Here is a 23,028-nt window from a genome sequence, read left to right as displayed (position 1 = left end):
TTTCTTCCAGGAGCCTGCCGCCCGGCATTGGATTGTGTCAGGACTGGGGAATGCTGCGTACATTCCAAGCACCCTCTTTGAGTGGGGCACTGTTGTTTCTAGCTCTGCCAGGCAAGGGATTTGGCCAGGGGTGAGGCGATCCTCCCATCCTCTGCTGCACTGGTTGACTGAGAGGGAGAGGAAGTTGCCAGCAGGATGTTGAGCCCTAATCTCCCCTGTTGTGGCGCTCCTTCTGGTTCACCTGCATATGACAATGGGCCCATTGGGGTCCCTTCCGGGTTCAGCCCTGACTCATCTGGGAAGAACTCCTTTGAAGCCCAGGTACCGCCTCTCCCTTGAGAATGACTCCGCACCTGTCTCCAGGGACTGGTTGGTCTGGGGGACTTTCTTCCTGGCTCTGCCAGTCACAAGACGAGCCGCTGTGGTGGCCCAGAGCCTTGCCCTGGTGCCTCCCCTGCCCCACCATGGGTTTCCTTGGTGTCCTGGGTGTGGTGTTGATCAGGTGCCCATACTGATTACTGAGAAACCTGGTGGAGGCTGCGCACCCCGGCCCTGTAGAAGGTGAGGAGAGCCTCCCCCTTAGGCCTCCCGCTCAGCCAGGGGGCTGCCCATCCAGAAAGATGGTCCCTGGAGTCCATCCTGGCAGGCTCCTGGGCCCACCCCATGCTGAGTCAGCCCTGGAGAAGTTAATCTTTTTAGGCATTCTCATTCCAGCTTCCTGGAGGGAGGGAGGGAGGGAGGGAGGGACTCCCTGGTGGCCATGCACAGCAGGGCAGTGGACACCCCTATGGCTGGTGAGTGCAGCTGGAAAGAGGGAGGGAAGGGGGAGCTGATCTGGGGGGGGCGGCCCTACTGCCTCTGCCTCCCTCCACTCAGAGCTCAGCCCCCGCCCCCCAGGGGGAGCCTGCCACCTGAAGGGGCCACCTGAAGGGGCAGTGTCTCTGATAACAAATGACAAGCAGAGCTCTGCTGGGATGTGTCCGTCACCTTCGCGCCCAGGTTGACCTCTGTTGGCTGAATCCACTCTGTTGGTTGGTCCAGGTGCTTCCGTGTTAGGGGTTCTCTGGGCAGCCAGCCTTTCTGAGGCCGAGCAGGAAGGGCAGCGGGGAGAGAAAAGGGACAGGGGCCTCATTCACCTCCGAGGAGCCAGAGCTCAGAGAAGGAAAGTCTTGGTAACTCCTGGGAGCGGGGGTGGGGCGGGGGGAGGGCTCTCTCGCCCCCATCGTCTTTGAAGGACAGTGTTTCGTGAGCCTGGTTTGGCAGAGGTGACTGCCCACGGAGGGGGAAACAGTTTCTCACCCCCAGCCCTGGGTGGCCCTGCTCCCCAGTCTGTGAGCACTGTCCCCTGGGGTCCCCTGAGCCACCTCTTCCGGGGAATAATGGGAGGCCCCCCAGAGAGGGCGCTTCCTCTCCTTGCCTCTGAATTCTCTTCCCCTCTGGCCGCCTGGGAAAGAACATCTTGGGAAGCAGGTTGGAGTTCTGGGTTTCTGGAGGTTAACTGTGCTTGGCACATGCCTGGCTTATTGGCGGCGGCATCTTGTGGAGTTGGGGGGAGCAGGGGGTCCCTCCTGCCAGCACTCTACTTTGGAAGTTGCCTTTCTCCCACCCTGCTCCCCTCTTGGCTTCCACACTGGATCGAGGGAGCCTTTCTGAGATGGTTTTTGTTCACACCTTCTACGTGAACCCAGCTCTGTGCAACCTCAGAGAGAGAAGCTGGGGAGGACAGCTTCGCAGCTCAGAAGGATGATGGCCTGGCTGGTGACATTTCTGATCGGTGACAGAGTATGTTTCCAGAGCAGGGGGCTCCCTGAGGCTGCAGTGGACCGCCCCCCTCTGCAGGCTTGTGGGGAGAACCTGGTGAGGGAGGGCTAGGACATGAGCCTAGAAGGATCCGAAGGTGCTGGGAAGTGTGGGCCGGAGGAGGTGAGGGTCTTCCCCCACCCCACTCCCAGGGGCCCTCAGCCTGCCCCCTGCTCCTCTTCCTGCACCAGTCTCCCCCGTCCCTGGTGGCACTGGACAAGCCAGGGAACGCCAGCTAGCCTCAGTCCCCGCATCTGTCAAATGGGGGCAGAGAGCTGGAGGTGCCAGGGGCCCTGGTGGCATAGTGGTCACTGCACGGTCGGCAGTTTGAAACCACCAGCAGCTCCTCAGGAGAAAGACTGGTCTATCTAGTCCCATCAACAGTGACAGTCTCAGAAACCCACCTGGGGTCGCTGTGAGTCAGCACAGACTCGATGGCAGTCAGGCTGGTTTGGGATTGGAAGACGGTGGTGAGACGCTAACAAGAGAACGCATTGAAAGCGCTTTGTAAGCTGTAAAGCAGGGGCATCCCTGGGAGGGGCGTGGGGTGTGGACCACACTAGGCGACACTGTCAGGGGGAACCCAGGATTGCCTCTAGCATGTCTATGCAGTGTCTCAGCAAAAATCTACTCTCTTCCTTAAAGTACCTCGAGAGATAGTTAGAACCACAAACCAGTGTTTTTGTCAGCCTAGCTTACCTGTTCCATCTGTGAATGCTTTTCTGCACCCTGCTCAGAGCTGACCTTGTGATCCAACTGTGACAGAAATCTGAACAACTCTGAACAAAGCTTGACTCACCCGCTACACACATGCACGGATGTTTCCGTTGCGTTGGTGTTTTCAGTCCTGAGTTTTGCCCCATCATCTGGTATGTTAGCTACATTATTGTAGCCCCTCCCCCACTGCCCCAGGCCAGAAACCCATACCGAACCAGGTGCCATCAAATCACCGCTGAGCTTGGGTGACCTTGGGTGTCCACAGGTGTTTTAAGGTGGTGACTTCTCAGAAGGAGGGAGCTGGCCTGTCTTCTGAGGTGCCCCTGGGGGGAGAGGGGGTTTGAACTATCAAGCTTCCACTTGCTGAGTGCTTAAGACCCCTGTACCACCCAGGGACTCCTGGTGGTCAACCATAAGCACATGTGCACAGCCTCGTGCCACAGGCTGAGAGCTCCCTTGTTGGGCAGTTCTTCTGTGCCAGGCCCTGGTCCTGTGCTTCAAGCCACTGTCTAATGGGCTCAGTGATCTCCGACAGAGGTTCTAGGTTCTAGGGACATGTCGACTAGCTTGGTAGAAAAATAAGGCTTAGCAATATTAGTCATTTCCCCAAGGTTGGTTAAATATGCAGACAACAGGTTGGTGGGAAAGATTTTAATTTGAAGTTAATTTTGATTAGACAGCAAGAAAGTAACCCAAAGGCATTCTGTATGCATATGTTGTATGTTCTATCCATCCATCCCTCCCTCCCACCCACCTACTCATCCATCCATCCATCCATCCACCCTCATACTCTTCCATCCCTTCATCCACCTGCTAATTCATCCATTTGTCTATATACTCTCCTATCCATCCATCATCCATCCATCCATCCATCCACCCATCCATCCATCCACCCACCCATCCATCCATCCATCCATCCATCCATCCATCCACCCATCCATCCATCCATCCATCCATCCATCCATCCATCCATCCATCCTGCAATTCACCCATCCACCCACCTATCCATCCATCCATCCATCCATCCATCCATCCATCCATCCATCCATCCATCCATCCATCCATCCATCCATCCATCCAGTTCCCATTGAGCAAATGCCTTTGATGTACCTGGAATGCACTGGAATTGGGAGAACACAGCAGAGGCAAGCACAAGCAGTGCCTTCTAGCAACTAACAACCGAGCAGAAGAACCGGGCGGGAAACCTGCTCTGATGAGGGCCTGGCAGAGGGAGGCACAGGGCTGTGGACACATGGTCAGCGGCAACGAGGCTCTAGCCTGCTGCCTGCCAGAGGAGCCGACCCAGTCTCTGACCCCGAGGTTGCCCCCGTCCCCAGGCTGCTAGGGCTTGAGGTAAGCCTCCCCTCCTTGTCAGAGCCCTGACTTCCCATGGAGGCCCTGTGCAGATGCATAACGCAGGCAGAGCTCGGTGATTTGGTGAGCTTGGTTCGAGACCCCTGCAAGGACGCGGGTACGGCAAGAAAGCAAGTTTCTGAGTGCTTCTATGGTGGCACCCTACTGTAGCCTATCCAGTGTGCAACGGCACTGTGGAAACCCGGTAGGAATCACCAGAATGGGGCGCAGAGACAAGAACTGAGCTCATGCTGTGAGGGAAATAGACTGGCTCGCTGCAGCGTCAGCCCAATGCACTGCCCGCTGCGTGTCACACATCGCCGCACAGTACAGGACGCCTGTGTAGAAAACCAATGGCATCTTGAATCTGGACCTGAAAGTCCCCAGCGCCCAACAAACCCATTGTCCTAGAGCCGGTTCTGGCGATGGCAACCCTGTGTGTGATGGAAGGACTGCTCTGCGGGGTTTCCATGGGCCTGGCTTTTATGGAATCAGACCAACAGGCCTTTCTTCAGTAGGGTCATGGGGTGTGAACCGCCAACCTTGAGCACACATCATTTGCACCCTCCAGGCACCTTCCCAGACCAGCCCTCTTCCCCTGGCTGCCTCCTGCCCTGGAAGGGCAGGCATCCTGTGGAAAGCAGGGGATGCCCACACACGTCCTTGTTGTTGCTCCCAGCAGAGCCGTGGCGATAGGCTTTGTCCACACATGGAACGTCTAGACAGGAAGAAGGATGAGCAGTCCGGGGGCCCCAGCAGCAGTCGCCTGGCCTATGGCATCCTGGACACACCGCCCTGGTACCTCTGCATCTTCTTGGGGATCCAGGTAATGCCACCCAGGAAGTTCTGTGTCCCAGAGGCTGTGATGCCAAAGGTGTACCCACTCTCACCCAGGGTACTCCGGCAGGCCTAGCTCACAGCGACCCTGTGGGCATCGGAGTAGAACTGAGCACCAGATGGCTTTCAGTGGCTGGGCTGTTTCGGCAGCAGAGAGCTAGGACTTTGATCCTAGGCTCCACTGGGTGGACGAGACCCTCCCACCTCTCGGTTCCCAGCTGAGCACGTTCACGCTTTGCTCCTCCAGGACCTGCTTTGTGAACATGGGAAACTCTGTGGCTCAGGCTGGCCTCAGGCAGATGCTCCTCTGGTCTTTCTCACTAGGATTGGGAGTGGGGACAGGGGCTAGAGGAGGGGGCTCTTTCATGCTGACTTGATCAGTAGGTGTGGGAGGCCAACGGGACCTTTTCCCCCTTGGGTGGGGTTCCTTGTGATCCTGGGACAGCAGTGAGCTACTGGTCAAGGGAGGAAGATGTGGCAGTCTGCTCTTGTCAAGAGGACACCCTTGGGGGTCCCGTGGGGGATTTTGCTTTGTCCTATGGGTCACAATGAGTCGGAATCAACTCGGTGGGAGTGGGTTTTGTTGGTTTTGTTGGCGGTGATGGATGGGAGAGGTACTGGGCCAACTTGGCTTACTTAGAGTCACTCCCCCCACCCCACATCCACATTCTTTGGGATTAAACGATTTAAGTAACCATGGGAGAGAGTGAGTCACATGTCACAAAATGGGTCACACGTAGTGTCGCGGGGTCTGATTTTAGATGGGAAACCAAACGCCTGACTAGAGACAACAGTGTCCTGTGTGGACTGACAGGTCACAGAGTCTCTGCACTCTTTTTCCTGTATCTCAGGAGGACACAGGAGCAGTGGGAACCCTGTCCAAGCACCCCAACACCGACACAGAGCTTGCTTCTCCGAAAGCCTTCCTGTGCCATCCTCCCTAGGGGGCAGCCAACTCCTAGTTCATAGGACCTTTTGGGTTAACCAAAGAAAGCACAACAAGTGGGGGACTTGTGCCTTTCAGTGGGAGCCCAAGGTCTCCTCCCCATCGATCCCTATATCTCGTTCCCACTTCCCACTCCAACTCTAGAGAGCAGTAGTGACCATTACTGGTCAAGCTGTTCCAGAACATTCCCTGAACAGATCAGCTATGACTGGTTAAATGGTATCTGAGGAGCCCTGGTAGTGTAGTAGATGAGATGGTGGGCAACTAACTTCAAGGTCAGTCGTTCAAGCCCATAGACTGCTCCACAGGAGAAAGACGAGGCTTTCTGCTCCTGTAAAGATTTATAGCCTCAAAACCCCCAAGGGGCAATGCTGCATGGTCCTAGGGGATAGCTATGAGTCAGAATTGACTTGGTAGCAGTGAGTTTGGTGTTGGAATTATCTGTCTGTACCATCCACCCATCTTTCCATTCTTCCTTCTATGCACGTATCCATCCATCCATCCGTCCATCCATCCATCCATTCGTCCATCCATCCAACCATCCATCCATCCATTTGTCCATCCATCCATTCGTCCGTCCATCCATTCGTTCGTCCATCCATCCATCCATCCATCCATCCATCCATCCATCCATCCATCCATCCATCCATCTAATTTCTACCTAATCAACCTCCTTTACAGCCAGTCTCCTGCTATGGATTCAGCCCTGGCCTCTCCTCTCAGGGACTCAAACAACCCTTGGCCAAGAGCTCACTGCTCATGCGCCAGTCTTCCTGGTCCGTGGCCTGTCCCTCCCTGTGTATCTTGTTTTAATAACAAGCTTCCTGTCTTATTCTGGGTCAGCATCAATCAGACTAGACAGGGGAACTGATTGGTTTGGGGTTTCTGCCTTGCTCATAAGCTCTCAGCACCCCAACTAGGTTCCTGCCTCACTCTCCTGTGCTCTGTCCACTGTGATTTTTTGCCCAGGGTAGTGGCCCCCTGCTTTTTACTGTTGGCCCTCCTAATCCTCTGCCTGGCTCTGTTTCAGGGAGGGAGGATGGTCCCATCGGGGGAAGAGCAGGCTGGGCTGAAGGTCTCTCTGCCCCTTTCTCTGCCCACAGCACTTCCTCACGGCCCTTGGAGGGCTGGTGGCTGTGCCACTCATCCTGGCCAAGGACCTGTGCCTGCAGCATGACCCCCTGACCCAGAGCTACCTCATAAGCACCATCTTCTTCGTCTCTGGCATCTGCACTCTCCTACAAGTGTCCCTAGGTGTCAGGTGAGTGAAGCAGCATGATGTGCATTCTGTCTTTGCCCTGCCGGTGTTGTTACTGGTGCTGCCAGTGTGCCCCAATTCATCGCAAACCCATGGACAATGGCATAAGGGGCCAATGTCAACCAGTCCTTTTTGGTACACTGACTCTATGAATTATTTCCATCTTTTTTTTTTGATGTTTCCTACATCATTTAGTATTTTGATCATAGGATCTTTCAACATTACAACTTGATGCTTGGATTTCCCCCCCCCCCCCTCAGTTCTTTCAGCTTAAGATACACAGAGCATGCACTTCCTTTTTGGTTGTGAACTGTAGGTCTTTGCACATCCCACTGTAGTCCTTTGCTTGGTCTTCTCGGGCTGCCCTTTGAAATTCCCTGCTAGCTCTTTCACTTCTTCATTTGTTCAACTCCACGAGGAAGAATGAATCTCAGAGTCTCTGCTGGCATCCACTTGGATCTGGTCTTTCTTTCCTGTCTTTTAGATGATCTCTTGCTTTGTTCATGTGTGATGGTCATGATGGTCTAGATGTCCGCTCATGGCTCGTCAGGTCATCTATCATTAGTGTTTAAGACCTTGCATCTGTTCTCAATACAACTATTCTTGATATGAATTGTATGATATGTGGATGAAGTGCCAATAAAACTGTTTTTAAAAAAAGATGTTCTTGAAATCCATGTGGGATATATTCAAGATTGTATTTGGGTTTCCATGGACGGGTTCAGCCTCAACCTGAACTTACACATGAGCAGTTGATGGTCTTTTCCACCATCACTGTGGACATCAGCGGATGAGCTTGAGCTTCTCCGTCAAGTCATCTCACAGAGACCGTCCATTTGATTTCTGTGCATCCCACCTAGAGAAGTTCACCGACACAATCGTTTTTCGTGCTGTTGAACAACGGCATTTGCGTCAAAGAAGTCATTGGTCTTACAAAACTCTATCATGCGAATCTCCCACTTCATTTCTCCTCCCAAGGTCAGAGGTCCAACTATTGTTCCTTCCTCTTTGTTTCCAACTTTTGCTTTCCGGTGGCCAGTCAGTATCCACGCATCTTGGTTGCATGTTTCACCAATTGCAGGCTGAAGACATTGGCAAAATTCTTCAATTTCTTCATCACCAGCTCTCACAGTAAGCGCCCAGGTGGCGGAGGGCTTACCAGCTGGGCTGCCAGCCCAAAGGAGAGCAGAGCAAAACCACTGGTCACCTGCAGGGGACAGATGAGGCTTTCTACTCCCCTAAAGAGGTGTCGCCTCGGAAACCCTTGGGAGCAGGGCTGCCTGTCCTACCGGGTGGCCGGCAGAAAGCGCGGACTGGATGGCAGGGCGGGTTTTTTGGAGCCTTAGTGGTTGGTGCATCCATTGGGATAGTAGATGTGTTGACTGGGTTTCCTTGTCTTCTGATCAATACTGTCTTATCCCAGACAGCACTCTACTTCAAGACAGATTGTGAAATGTCCTTGCTGACCACAAATGCCGCACCATCCCTCTCGATGGTCACTGCTGGCACATGAACGGTATGGTGACCTGTTTCCGAATAGACACCATCAGTCCAGTTCGGCCCATGAATGCCTAGGAGATGGATCCTGATGGATCCCATCTCCATTTTGATGGCTCCCAGCTTTGCTTTGCATCTTCCCAGCACCGATCATTAATAGATGTTTCTTCTCTTGCTGAGTTGAGTCCCGCCCAGCGAATGAAGGTCCTCAAGGTTTCGCTCCATCGGCATGATTCTGGTTGAGCTAACTTTGAGAAGGCAGGTCTTTCTCAGTCAGATATTGGGGACCTTCCGACTGGGGGGTGGGGGAGGGCTCATCTTCGGCACTGTGTTCTGCCCCTGGTCATGGGGTTTTTAGCATCGGACAATGTTTCACTGGAACTCGAAGGTTTTCCATGGCCTGTTCCTTCTCATGGTCTGTTCTCAGTCTGGCAGCTCCGCTGAGAACCTGTTCACACTGGATGACGCTGCTGGGATTTGAACCACTGGTGACATTGCTTCCAGCACCACAGTAACATGAAGTCACCACAGTATGACAAGCTAACCGATGAGTGGTTTTAACGTCACACTTTCTAGTTTAGACTTTGTCCTTATCTGCTGCCCCAGGAGACCAGGACCCCTATTTTTCTTGTTTCTCTCCTTTTCTCCCACCATCTCTGTGAGCCAAGACTTCTTCCAAACCCCCCACCAAGGCATCAACTCGGTACAGGACTTGCTCTGATCAGCCTCCCCTCCCGTTTCCTAGCATGCAAGCTAAGTAACAGTGCCTGGTGGTGGCAGTGGAATTGGTGGAGAGTCTTTGGCCTCCTTGCCAGCTACCCGGGTGGTCTGTCTCTCTCCCTACGCAGAGTGACAGACTCAGAGAAGTTCTGTATAGGGTGGACCTCTTCCCTGCTGCCCCCCCCACACAACCGCAGTTAAAACCTGTGATGATATTAGCTGTAATTATAGCAAAAGGCTCAATGCTGATCCTCCAATCTTGAACCTGTACTGTGAGAATCTGGACAACTCGGTTAGCCTCCTAAAGGCTTCAGTAGCAAAGTAAAGGAGTTTAGCACAGACGCTATCGAAGCGTTCCTTGCAACTCTCCTATTGTGAAAGCCCTGGGTGTTGGCACAGGACATGCACAGGGACCATCTCCCCCACGGGTAATCGCAGTCCCTGTGGGCCCGTCCCTGTGGCACAGTCCGAGAAACACAAGATTAAGGGTCAAGGGGCTCACGTGAATGAAAAGCACTGGCCGTGACCAGAAAGAAGGGGCTGCAATCAGGAAAACCATGCCGAAGTCCTAGGTGAAGGTGGGGCAGACGCAAACTTGAATTTGCCTCTATCCGTAGAAATGGGTGTGAAAATCTGTAAAATCCATGTAACTGATAATTTATGAGTCAAAGGCCAAGTAGGTTTGTTTGTCTTACCTGTAATATAACTCATTGCTGTGGAGTACTTATCTATGTCAGAACTTAACCATGTACGTTTCCTGATTAGAAACCGAAACGTACCCGACTTCGCGATAAGATTTCACAAGGTCTTAGCAATTGAAAGCACATCAGGCCATCACTATTGCTTTGGGTCTGACTGCTAGCTAGCACCCCTCGTGTGGAGCGGGCAGCTGTGTTCTTTGGCAGCCTGGAGGGCAGCCCTCCTGGTGTGACCTCAGGGAACTGAAAGGGTCCTCCTCCCCTTGATGCTCACCTCTGAAATCCGCGACAAGGGACACACCACCCCTTCTTCTTTTAAAAGCCTATCGGTTTAGAAGGCCAGAGAAATAAAAGATAGGCTAGACCAAATTCTCAATGGAGCCCTGGAGAGGTAATGGGTGGAGTTTAGAGCTACTAACCTCACGGTCCGAAGTTCAAACCCACCAGCAGACCCTGAAGAGAAAGATGAAGCAGGTGGCTTCCATAAAGGTGGACAGTCTCAGAAGTCCCAGGAGCAGCACCTCTCTCTCCTGTGGGGTCACTAGGAGTTAGCATGGACTCGACAGTAGTGGGTTTGTTTTGATTCCTTCAAAATGCCCTTCCCTAGCGCGCTCATCTGTCGGTGTGGTGCACTGTGGTTGCTTGGGTGTTGCTGAGATGCGGGGAGTTATATCACTGGTTATTCCAAAGATCAGCAGGGCCACCACGGTGGACAGGTGCATCAGGGCTTCAATACTAAGACAGGCTAGAAAAAAATACCTGGCCATCCTTCTGAAAAGTAGCCAATTTAAAATCTGTGAATCACAGTGGAACATTACCCAACTCCCTTCCTTTGGGCAGGCCATCAGGAAGTTGGGCCGGACTACCCAGTAAGCAAGGGCAGAATGGGCTTACGTAATCTTACTTGGTAAGCTGTCGTGACAATTCCCATCTTTGCACTCCACCAAAAACCCCGCTTCTAGTGAGCAGTGTATGTGTGTATGCATATATAGAAGATGAAAGATACACTCTGTAGATGGAGCCGAGCTCCCATTTTAAGATATAAGGCCTACTCAAAGAACAAGTAGTTCTTACAACGTGGCCTAACTCAATTCTCACCTTCAGGAGGTGATCACAGAAGACTTGTGAGCCATAGTAAAAAGTGGGGAAAGAGTCGGTTGGTGCTAGGCTATCATAAAGCATATCAGCTGGAGTCTTACTGGTTTGCCCTAAAGCAAGTGGTCGTCGAAAGGAGCCATCAACCTGGTCCGAACAGAAGAAAGCACACCAGCCCTAGGATTTTCAATAAAATCCATGATCAGAGGAGGGGGCTGTATCAGAACTTAAAGTCTATGCACTTCATTTGCAGAAAGCTATGGTTTACAGTGAAGCCCTCACTCCATTCTGAATCTTGGCCCCAATCCAGCCTCCGCTGAGCTTATTCTGACCATAAAGCTCTGCCCTCTGGTGCAGCTCATTTTAAACTCCCCTGACCAGGCCGGGGGTGGGGGCAGTCTCTAAACGCAGATTGGAATGCCAAGGTCACATACTCATAAGTCATACTCTGATCAAGGTGGTCGGAGGGCCGCAGAACCAATCCTGTAAACGGTTATAATCTGCAATAGTGTATATTATTCCAATTGTAGGTCTTTCCCTTCTTCTGTCGTACCATCTACAACTGGGATGGATTGATCTACCACCGTGAGGAATTTCCTTTGTTTTCCATGGTCTATAATTAGCCACGTGGCCATGAATCTCTTGAACACCACCGTGGTCTCATGCCAATGATCTCCCTCTTTGGAATGATTTGTTTTTGTCTTATCTTTGCCCTGTTTAAGACTTAAAAAAGGATCTCTGTTAAAAAAAATAGGTACCATATATACTCATGTATAAGCTGAGTTTTTCAACACATTTTCTATGCAGATTTTGTGGCAAAATTAGGTGCCTTGTCTGGTATTCAGGTCGGCTTATGCTTGAGTACATATGGTATGTTTTTAAGATTCTGCATCTGGGTATGGCTGGCCTCTCCCTTCCTACCTCCCAGCATCTTCCTATGGAATCAAAGCCTTTTATCAAATTCACAATCCCTGACGGGGGTGGAGTACACAGTAAGCAAGCTAGAGCAGGGTTTCATCACAGATGTGAAGTCAATCACTACAGATTAGTAGGTGAGCACAAGTAAGACTGTGTCTACTTTGCTTGTTGGGGCATCTGCACCTGTTGGGAAGGATGGATCTATAGAGGAGGGCATCATGTTTAGGAAGGAGGGGGCCAGCATAGACAATGGAGACCACTAGATGGGTCCTTAGCACACCAGGTGGACGTGAGCATGCTGATGGTCCTTGGGGTGACATACACTGGGCAATGGTTCATTCTATCGAACATAAGATCGTTGTGAGGAGAGTTGATTTAAAGGCAGCTATTTCCCACCCAACTTGAACTTCAGCTCCATAATTATTCATTATTTTGATCTGGTAGCTTCTTTTCTTGGACTGCTTCCAAGTGATACGTTTCTCTGGGCAATACTCCAGGCCAAAGCGAGGACCCCAGTCCCAGGTGCATTCAGAGGCTTGATGCTGGCTTGCAGACAGATTTTCTTGACTCCACCCTTGTCCCTTGGTCCTTTCCATTCACCGTCTTCCTGTTGGCCGAGACTTGCCCTCTCTAAGCGCTGCTCCTGTCCCATCGGTGATGCACAACCACCTTGGCTGTGTTCACAGAAAGACCCCCAGAAGCCCCGCTGGTGCTCTGGCATGAGCAGGAGCGGTGTGGCTCTAAGGGATGGTGAAGTGAGTCGGTGATCGGCACATCAGAGGGGAGAGGAAGAGAGTTTGCTTCCTCTGCCTCCAGGTGGCACACATGGTTTGCATGGAGTTGCTAACCCAGAGGTTGGCAGTTCAAACTCATCCAGTGTCACTTGTGGAAGAAAAATCCTGGCGATCGACTTCTGTTCATTTACAGCCATGAAACCCCCATGGAGCTCAGTTCTGCTTTGTATCACATGCAGTTGGTGTGCATTGGAATAAACTATCGACAATCACTTTACCTCCAGGGAAGAGATGCGGTGCAGTGAATTGCTTAGTATGTGTGTTAGTCTGGGTAGACTAGAGAAACAAATTCATGGGCACACACATGTCTATAGGAGAGAGTTCTATATAAAGGGTAATTGTACATTAAGAAAGCATTGCAACCCAGTCCAGTCCAAGGCCATAAGTTCAATATCAGCCCATATGTTTGATACCAATCTATAAAGTCCTCTTCAGACTCATGAAACACATGCAATGACGCTGAATGCAAGACGACCACAGGCCAACAGGTACAAAGTCTTTGGGATCCAGTGACAGTAGAAGCATCTCAGCGCTGGCAGGGGTTTCCATATGACTCCTCCAGTTCCCATGGCATGGGCTCTATCAACGCAGTGACATCTGTCTTGTTGGTAGAGTGTCTCTCAGGAAGTGAGCAGAGAGTCTCTCCCGCCTCCAAGGAGGAATAACCAGATTTCCCAGAATTCTCGGAAGAAATCCATACTTACACAGAGGTCTCATTAGACAGATTAGACTCCACCCCTTCACTCTTAATCCTCTTAAGTTCCAAATTGACACCAGATTATGTAACTAGCACAGTATGGCCCTTCTAGCCATAGTCCTTGCAGCTCCTCCCAAATGACTCGGTAGGACTGTGCAGATATGAGGTTCTTGTAGTCCACTGAAGGGATGGGATAGCCTTCTAATCATGCAGGTAAGGAGCATGGCGCCCTCATGGGCTAGGGCCTGGTAAATAAGATGTCTGGAGCCCTAACGTGGGGATTGGTCAGTGTTGCCATTCTGCCACGTTTAGAATCAGCCATCCCAGAGGTGGAAAGGGGGGCTCTTACGACTACCAAGAAAGAGGAGAACCTGAGAACACTGGACCGAGAAGCTCCTTGATCCAGTAGACAGAGAGGTGTGACATCGGAGACATGAGAGACAGCGAGAAGCCGCTGCAGAGACAGGGCAGCAAACAGACCATAGAATCAAGAGATAGACACGAGCCAGCGTGATGTGCTTCCTGGCACGTGCAGTGAGAACGCTGAGTGCCTCTGGCAGGAGGCTTGCTGATAGAGAGCAAGGTGCCTCGGAGCACCTGTTGGCAGAGGTAAGAGAGCTTTGTAACATTTGTGTCAGCAGGGCAGAGGCTCGTCAAAGGGCCAGAGGCCTGCCTGCAGGCCTGGCTAAAAAGAAGCTGGCCTGATCAAAGAACTGTGTTCTGAGCATCCCTGAACCTGAATCGGAACCCATTACTTGCGCAGTCCACCCCACCATTGCCAGTATTGTCTGCAACAGCTGCGAAACCAGCCAGCCACCAGAGAAGTAGGGAGTGCAGTGGGAAGGACAGTTGGTACCCGATGTATTTCTTTTTAAATGGTTGGAGAGTGGAGGCATGAATCAACCGTGGACTGTCGGCCTTCACCTCGACCCTTTTAACCAGGTGTGTGACAGGCTCCCCACCATTTATTTACTTGACAAGGGAGCTCAGTACAAGGGTGAGCACTGTACTCGTGTCCTTGAGCGAGGTGACTGGGACTCTTAAAGGTCCCGGAGTCCCCAGAGTGGGATTGTTGCTGGGGCCATGGAGCTAGTTTTCCGCAGAAAGCACGTGAGATCGAGTCTCACGGTCCTCGCTGCCCTGGGGCATCCTGGCTGTCCGTCTTCCCAGACAAATGTGCTTGTTCTTCTTGAAGTCCATGGCGTCTTCAAGGTGTGTTGGAGATGTCGGAAAGTACTGCGATCTCCTTGTCAATCGGGGCCAATATTAGATGAAAACTCTCTGCCCCGTCTGAAGGATAGATGTCACTGCCGAAATACAAGTTGGGTTAAGAATCTCTCATTGCTATGGGGTGCCAAGGCATCAGTTCGGATGACAGCCGTCCTGCGAAGGACAGAAGGACACACTGCCCGTCCACGAGCCTTGCTGTGCTTGAGTCCATTGCTACAGCCGCCACGTCGCTCTCTCTCATTGAGAGACTTCTTCTCTTTCCACCCTTTTTCCCCAAACATGATGTCCTTCTCCAGGATGTGGTACCTCTGGACAATGTGCCCAAAGTAGGTGAGATGAAATCTCACCACCCTTGCTTCTAAGGAGCAGATATTCAAAGCTCTCTTATTAAAAATCAAATAGGATTTCCCTCACTTTAACCATGTCTAAGTGGCTTTCTCCCCAACTCCTCCAATTCTAATGGCCTGAGTGGCCAGACTCGGCAAACCCTCGCAGCCTCCGACCGGCTACAGGAGAAGGCCATCAGAGGTGGACCTCTCCCGGGCTGCACTTACCACTAAGGGCAAGCTGGGCGAGTGGGTGCTGCTGGAAGGCCTTGCAGAGGCCGGAGCAGAGAGGGGCACGTTGAGGACAGACCACCAGCTGCCCCGGCCGCGGGATGAGTGGACTTGCAGGAGAGCCCAGGGACTCTTGTCATTTGTGGAGAACCAGAGACCCTGGCAGGCTGGATTTGGGGCCATGCCCCTCTTCCCAGTAGGGGACTAGCCGGAGAGGATACAGAGGGGGGACCTGCCTAGGTGTGAGCTGGGTTGTAACCTGGGCCCAGAGGTGGGTGGGGGACTGTCCAGGTCCGAGGCCAGAGGGCTGCAGCCACTCTGTGTGTGCTGAATTCCCCACTCTCTCCTCCAGGACTGGTGAGAGATTCTCTCCTACCTGTTCCATGTTGGCAGGGTGCACAGGTTCCCACCAGGACCAGAGAGGTGTCTAGTGTCTCTTCCCTGCACCCCTCTCTTACCTGTTCAACGTTGTTGGGATTTGTGGGCCCGACCAGAAGCCTGGCAGGCGCTCTGTACACACGGATAACCCCGGGGCCCTGAGTGATCTCAAACACAGCTAGGACTTGGGATCCGGGACCCCTGCCCTTGAGGCCTCTGTGCCAGGGGACCCTGTGAGTGACCTCACCCTCTCCTTCCAGGCTGCCCATTCTGCAGGGAGGAACCTTTGCTTTTGTGGCCCCCTCCCTGGCCATGCTCTCGCTCCCGGCCTGGAAGTGCCCTGACTGGACCTTCAACGCCAGCCTGGTGAACACCAGCTCGCCCGAGTTCACTGAGGAGTGGCAGAAGAGGATCCGAGAGGTACTGGCCTGCCGGGGTGAGGGGCTGAGGGCTGCTCGCCGCTGGGGCAGGTCCTGGGTTCTGAGCTCCATCTGCAGGTCAGACAGGCTAGGAGCCTGCCCTCAGAGAGGGAACATTCTAGAGCATAGGTTCCCAAACATATTTGGCTGACCTCCCCATTTTGAGAGAGAAAAAATTACTCAGCACCGCCCCCACCCCATCCCCCGGCAATTAAAAGCTTGCGTATCATAGCCATAATCGAAGATAACATGTCGGTATCTACTTTTGCACACACACACACAGGGAACGCTGTTATGTGTACGTGTGCTAGGCATGGTGCGAGGGGGGGAGGGACACATGCCAGCAGGATGATGGAAACGGGAACCACGGGGAGAAAGTGGGCAAAGTGTGGGTGTGCTGTGGTGGGCAGGGCAAACTAACATCAGGAAACAGAATGCTTTGGTGAATGGGACCCCAACGGGCTCTGTCACCTTCCATCCAGATCACAGTAAGAGTTTGAAACATCACCGCAGCACCCTCACTTCCCTAAGTAACTAGAGGGAGAGGTTGTGAGAGTGGTAAGAGCCCCAAGGAACACAATCTAGGAGGATGTCGGGGGGAGGTACATGCCCAGAGTCTACTTTAGCCCGACTTTAAAGGTGGCTGCCATCTGAGAGAGAGAGAGAGAGAGAGAGAGATTTTGGTGGTGGTGATGGAGATGGTGGTGATGGTCATGATGGAAGCAGCAATTACCAAGCACTTACAACTCCCCTGGCACTTGGAGGCCACAGATTCACAGGCACCATGTCGGCAAGTGTCCACAGTGGTGGTGGCGTCGGCCTGCTGTTGAGTTAGTCCTTGCTTCCCGGTGGTTCCATGTCTCGTGCCATCCTCCTGATGGCACTCAGGTGGGGCTGCTGGGACCCAGCAGGTGCTGATTAGTTGGCCAGCAAGCTCTGCTGACACCCCCTCAGCATCGCAGGAGCATGCCAGTCTCCACTGATGGGCACACACTGACCGTGCTAGAAGCTTCCCAGCCAGGAAACCCGCGTGCGGCCTGTCCGAGCCCCGGGGCTGTCCACTGAGCCAACCTGCTTTGGACAGTTGTGTCCCATACTTGCCAGCCGCCAAACTTGAGCCTGCTGGATCCAGTAGTCCCATCCGGGACAGGACGGGTGGCCTTGAGGCACTTCTGGAGTTTGGCCAGGTTCCAGGGTATGCTTATCCGAATGGCATGGGAGAGAGAGAGTCAGCACACTCTGAGGACAGGGGCTCCTGGCAGGGGACTGGCCACACCTTCGGGGACAGGAGACTAGCTGCTGCCTCCAGACGCCAACACCCTTACCTGGCCTGGGCTGCAGGGCTGTAGAGGGTGCCACCTGAGATGGGGAGGGGCACTCAACAGCCTTAGGCAGGATTGTCCTCTCACGCCGTTCCCGAGCAGTGACCTATGAGCTCATCATTTGCCCAGAATGCACCATCAGCTATCAGGAGAGTCCAATCACTGCCGAGCCTTCCTTCTGCGTCCTTCTCCCGTGGTTTTCTCAAGGATCCAACCAGCAGCATATGGTCCCCTTGAAATCCTCTCCACTGGGTAGGATGGGTCCCATCACACCAGACATGCCAATCCAGCCCATAAGTCCCACGTGAATCACTTTCAGGTGCCTTGCTATTCTGTGATTCCCTCTGTAGGGGGCATCATCCCCTCCCTGGTCCTGGGAAAATAAGGTTGTAACGGAAAAGGATATTAAAGATGAGCTGCTGCTGGGTCGGTTCATCCCTTCAACTCACTGCTAGGCCGAGCACATTGCTGACACCACTGTGTCTATCTGTTTCGGGGCGGGGGGGGGGCTCTTCCTCTCCCCCCACCCCCCACCCGACCTGCTACGCTGTTTTACCAAGCAGGATGCCTTTCCCCAGAGCCTGGTCTCTCCTTATGACATGTCCAAAGCGTGTGAGATGAGGGCTCACGGTCCTCGCTTCTCAGGAGCATCTGGCTGTGTTTGTTCCGAGACGGATTTGTCTGTCCTTCTGGCGGTCCACAGCCCCTTCGTTCCTCAGTGTTCACTGGCATGCTTCGTGGTTTCATCATGACTCTCCAGCCATGCATATTATTCCACTAATGGAATGATATTCCCGTTAATATTCTGTAATGGAATTCCAGAACACTCCACCGTGCTCCTGTAGAACTTGTACATGGGCCAAAGAGGCAGGTGTGCGGACAGAAGGAGGGACTGAAAAGTTTGACCAGTGAACATATTTTTCCCACAAGAAATAACAGAAAACCAAGTACCTGGCTCTGAGGCCCCCAAGTTACACTTATAAATTCGTTTTCCCAGGAAAAGCGGGAGCTTTTTCACCTTCTCGAATATCGCTGTCTCAGATACCCCATTGCCACTGAGTTGTTTCTGATTTAGCCAATTTAACAGTCCCTTTTCAACCTCTTCGATGGTCTGGGTTCCTTAGCGATTTCACATCTTTCGTCGCATTAGCAGCTCTAATTAAAATTTCCCCCCAAATGTTGAAAATATCGATTTAGCTATGTTGTGTTCAGGTGCCATGTCAGACAAGCGTCAACCTGATTCCAATTTCACAATGATTGTTTTCTTTCTTTCTTTCTTTCTTTGTTTTCTTTCTTTTAAAAACCATTTTGTTGAGAGCTCTTATGGCTCTTATAATAATCCATACATCAATCGTATCAAGCACATCTGTATCTATATTGCCATCGTCATTTTCTAGACATTTACTTTCTATTGAGCCCTTGCTGTCAGCTCCCCCTGCCCGGCCATCCCCGTCCCCCACACTCCCATGAGGGTTGTCTTTCACTCTATTGTGGATCTCAGTTTTCTTCTCAGCTTCTCTGCTGTGGGCACTCACTTTCCTTGATCCTGATATTTTATGCAAACAAACAAGGCACAATGGCGAGTGATTTCACGCCCTAACACAGTGCTCTGTGTGGTCCACGCCAGAGCAGCGCTTGGACTGAAGGGTCACTCCTTTGTGTCCACGGCAAGGCTCGACACGTGACTCAGCCCAGACAGGGTTGGATGTTTTGATTGGACACCACGCAGGGTTCTGCTATTTGAGGAATGGCAAGTTCGAGTCTGGAGTGGTTCGGCACCCAAGGAGCCCCTGTCTTTCATAACACACCAAGATCCCACGGAATTCAAACTTCAGCCCCATAATTAAAGTTCTGTCAGCCACACGCATTTGTTCACACACGGTCTGCACAGGTAATCGAACTCAAGCCTAAAGCCTTCATGAGCTGGCCCCTCACAGAAAAAGTCTGCCTACCCTTATAATAAAGATGGGGGAGGTGGGGGAGAGACAAACACAGCAGCCAAATGGCAAGGAATAAGTGCAAAGCCTGTGTCCTGAAGAGCCCCACAGGAAGTGGAGCGTGTCTAGCAGGTGATCGAAAATACGCAGACAGTGGGAAATGCAGCCCCAAAGAACAACCTGGGACAAACTTTCTTTTCTGAGTCCCTTTCTCCTGCACTGCCTCGGGGGGGAGGGGTAGACCACCTGTGCCCATGATGGTGGGCTGGGGGGCGGGGGCTGGGGCCTGCTGGCAGGTGCCTGAGCCCCCCGCCCCCTTCAGTTGCAGGGTGCTATCATGGTGGCCTCCTGCGTCCAGATGCTGGTGGGCTTCTCCGGCCTCATCGGCTTCCTCATGCGCTTCATCGGGCCCTTGACCATTGCTCCCACCATCTCCCTGGTGGCCCTCCCTCTCTTCGACTCGGCAAGCAACGACGCCGGGGTGCACTGGGGAATAGCCTTCATGTGAGTACTCTCGGAGCAGGAGCCCCCACCCACCGCAGCCCATGTGCTCTTCTTGGCAGAAGACCAGTCGGTAGACGTGTATGCGTGGTGCATGGCGTCAGGCTCTTGCGGCCAACAAATGCATTCATGAATACTGTTGTATTGTAGAGCGTTAAAGCTGATGCTTAGAGCTTACGGTTACTGCTAGTTTTTATTAGCCCCTCATTCCAGACCAGTAGTGGGTCAGAATAATTAGTCTGTTGCCAGTGGGTCTCTCCTGAGGCCATATTTTTTTTTTGGGTGACAGGGGGGAGGTTCTGGCACCAGGCATCTTAGAGTCTAGGGAAGAGGTGGGACTTGGATCTGAGCAGCCATGAAACTAGAGACGGCCGGCAGCACTCGTGTGTGCCCGGCAGGGGTGATGGCGGCTGTTGGGGATACAGGGGAAGACACACGGAGGAGCACTGTAGGGACCTGGGGTGCCGTCTGGTCTGAGTGGATGTGGGTGTCAGGCTGATCCGACCTGCAGGCTGACCTGGGCTCTCTCACGCTGCCCTCTTTGGCTCTCACGGCAGCAGCGGTTCAAGGGAACTCCTGGACATGGCAGCTCCCTGCCCGCATCAGCCCTCTTGGGGCCCCTCGGCCCACCCTTTCCTAGCAGGGGGTCTGCGTGGGCAGCACAGGGGGAGACGTGGCGGTGCAGGGCAGCCCCTAGCTTGCCAGGCTGGGTTTGTTCTTATTTCAGGACCATCTTCCTCATCGTGCTGTTTTCTCAGTACCTGAAAAACATCCCGGTGCCCGTGCCCACGTATGGGCACCAGAGGAAGTGTCAGACCTCCAAGTTCTACCTGTTCCAGGTGTTCCCTGTAAGTAGCACCCTGGCCTCTCCCATACTCAGCCAGCTCACCTGGAGACTGGGACAGTCCCCCCACCCCTCCCTCCCAGGAGCCAGTGCTCCCTGGCCTGTGGTATTAACACTGCCCGGCTCTTTCTCTACAGGTTTCTCAGAGCCTGTCCTCGGCCACCTGCACGGGACAGCCTTTCCACAGTCCCTGGGCTGTGCGTGTAGAAAATCCTGGGGTGGGGAGAGGGCAGCCAGTTCCCCCTGTTCCATAAACCCAGGGCTGGAGAGACAGGCTCGGTGGCTTGGCTTAGAGGGCATTCTTGCCCAGTGCCTGTGAGGCCCCACAGATACTGAAGGAGGCCCCTTTCCAGAACCTTCCCCCAGAGCCCACACCATGCCACTCACCTGAGCATGGTTTCAGGCTGGACTTCACTGTGAACCGCATTTCTCAATGTAAAAGTGTCCTCCCACATGCCAACCGCTCGGCTGCTCAGGCAATCTGGGCCAGCGGCCAGTCGGGTCGGAAGAGTTGTCTGGGGACTTGGCTGAAGACGCATATCCTGGGCTGCCACCCCAGGGACTAAAGGCTCAGGACCCCACTTTGAGAGACATGAGCAGGCTGCAGGGCGATGCACGTGAGCCTCTTGTCCAGATGGGGACACAGAGGCTCAGGGGGCTGGTGCTGAACTCACAGAACCCAGCACCCCAGGAGAGAGGGAGCCAGACCCTGCCCACTCCTCTGCCCAGGAGGCCATCCTGAAGATCACGGCCGTGTCCCTCCACAGGTGCTGCTCGCCCTCTGCATGGCCTGGCTCACCTGCTTTGCGCTCACTGTCACCGAGGTCCTCCCCGCAGACCCCACGGCCTACGGGCATGGGGCCCGAACCGACACCAAAGGCGACGTCCTGAGCCAGGCCCCGTGGTTCCGTGTTCCGTATCCAGGTGCCGATAGGGTTTGAGATCCCCTGTCACGAGGCTCGTGGTAGGGGGTGGGGGGAGTACACTGAATGGGGTGTGTGGGAGGACAGGTCCCAGGAGTCCATGCCAGTCCCCTACAAGAAAAAGGGGCCCCTAGGTTGTCCTTAGAGTCTTGGGATGGGGGAGAGCTCAGGTCATGCCCTTGACTCCTACCTCGTGCTGGCTTAGGACGGTGAGGGCCAGGGAGCCAGAAGCATCTGTGCCTACCATCAGGCCTTTGTGTCACCCTTGGGACCCAAGGGAAGTCTGGGGATGAAATAAAACATTCTGGAGAGATCAGGGCAAGCCTATTTGGGGGGCCGGTTGGTGTCCCTGCTGAGTCCTGGGCTTGGGGTGCATGCTCCCAGCCTCCAGGGGTGTGGCTCTGTCGCGGTGGGATGGGGGCCTCTCTTTGTGGCCAGCAGCCTCTAAGCTAGTACGTGCACACACCCCCGCCCCCTCCAGGGATGGAACCAAAGCCCACGCCCAGGCTAGCTGTCCAGCCCTGGAAGCTCTCCGGAGACCTCCCGTGACCCCTCCCTGCCACAGTAGGAAAGTATCTGGGGCGACAGCGCCTCACTGTCTGGTTGTGCCCCTCTGAACTACATCTGCAGGACAGTGGGGTCTCCCCACCATCAGCCTGGCAGGGGTCTTTGGCATCATCGCCGGTGTGATCTCATCCATGGTGGAGTCGGTGGGTGACTACCATGCCTGTGCCCGGCTGGTGGGGGCGCCGGCCCCCCCAAAGCACGCCATCAACAGGGGCATCGGCATCGAGGGGCTCGGCTGTCTGCTGGCAGGGGCCTGGGGGACAGGGAACGGCACCACCTCCTACAGCGAGAACGTCGGGGCGCTGGGCATCACTCGGGTAAGGGGGCATCACCTGGGTAAAGGGGGCATCGTCTGGGTAAGAGGGCAGGCCATCATCCCATCACCCAGGGAAGGTGGGACATCACCTGGGTAAGGCTGGGGAGGGAGGCATTACTTAGGTAAGGCTGGGGGGAAGGTGTGGGCATCATTTGGAGAAGGTTGGGGGCAGGGGTGCATAGACATCACCCAGGTAAGGCTGTGATGGTGGGGCGGACATCACCCGGGTAAGGCTGGGGAGAGAGTGTGGGCATCACTGGGTAAGGCTGGGGAGGGTGTGGGCATAACTGGGTAAGGCTGGGGCCTGGGTGGGCATCATTCACATAAAGGCTTCAAGAGGTGCAGAGGCTTCAAGAGGTGCAGGGGGGAGGGGGCTGGGGGACAGGAGACTGTCTGCTCCTCCAGTGAGAACATGGGGTACTGGGGCAGACCAGGTACCTGAATCTGCCCCTCCAAGTAGGTCCTCCCTGTGGGAACCCTGGTGCGTTGGACTGCTAACCTCATGTCAGCAGTTCGAAACCACCAGCTGCTCTTTTCATCTCCCTAAGAGAGTTACCGTGTCAGAAACCCACAGGGGCGGTTCTATCCTGCCCTAGGTGGTCACTGTGAGTTTGAGGTGTTTGAGTATGGCTGCCCTAGCAGGGGATCTCAGCTGTACTGGTTTTCAAGCGGCTCTGGAGGCGGGGGTCCAGCAGGGGCCCTGG

General features: G+C 53.7%; 1 protein-coding gene across 1 annotated transcript in view; it reads left to right on the top strand.

Annotated features, from left to right (window-relative positions):
• The first annotated feature begins 203 nt into the window (after positions 1-203).
• LOC142456586 (solute carrier family 23 member 1-like) overlaps positions 204-23,028 on the top strand; it is a 28,317-nt gene continuing 5,492 nt past the window's right edge. Inside the window, exons 1-8 of the mRNA XM_075557735.1 lie at positions 204-321; positions 4,550-4,696; positions 6,757-6,914; positions 15,756-15,915; positions 19,496-19,677; positions 20,402-20,522; positions 21,286-21,442; positions 22,072-22,325. Coding sequence (XP_075413850.1) covers positions 4,580-4,696; positions 6,757-6,914; positions 15,756-15,915; positions 19,496-19,677; positions 20,402-20,522; positions 21,286-21,442; positions 22,072-22,325 — 1,149 coding nt within the window. The 5' untranslated portion in view covers positions 204-321; positions 4,550-4,579. The remainder of the gene's footprint in view (positions 322-4,549; positions 4,697-6,756; positions 6,915-15,755; positions 15,916-19,495; positions 19,678-20,401; positions 20,523-21,285; positions 21,443-22,071; positions 22,326-23,028) is intronic.

This window comes from Tenrec ecaudatus, chromosome 9 (assembly GCF_050624435.1).
Source record: "Tenrec ecaudatus isolate mTenEca1 chromosome 9, mTenEca1.hap1, whole genome shotgun sequence".
Taxonomy (NCBI): domain Eukaryota; kingdom Metazoa; phylum Chordata; class Mammalia; order Afrosoricida; family Tenrecidae; genus Tenrec; species Tenrec ecaudatus.
This window is presented reverse-complemented; position numbering and strand designations above follow the sequence as displayed.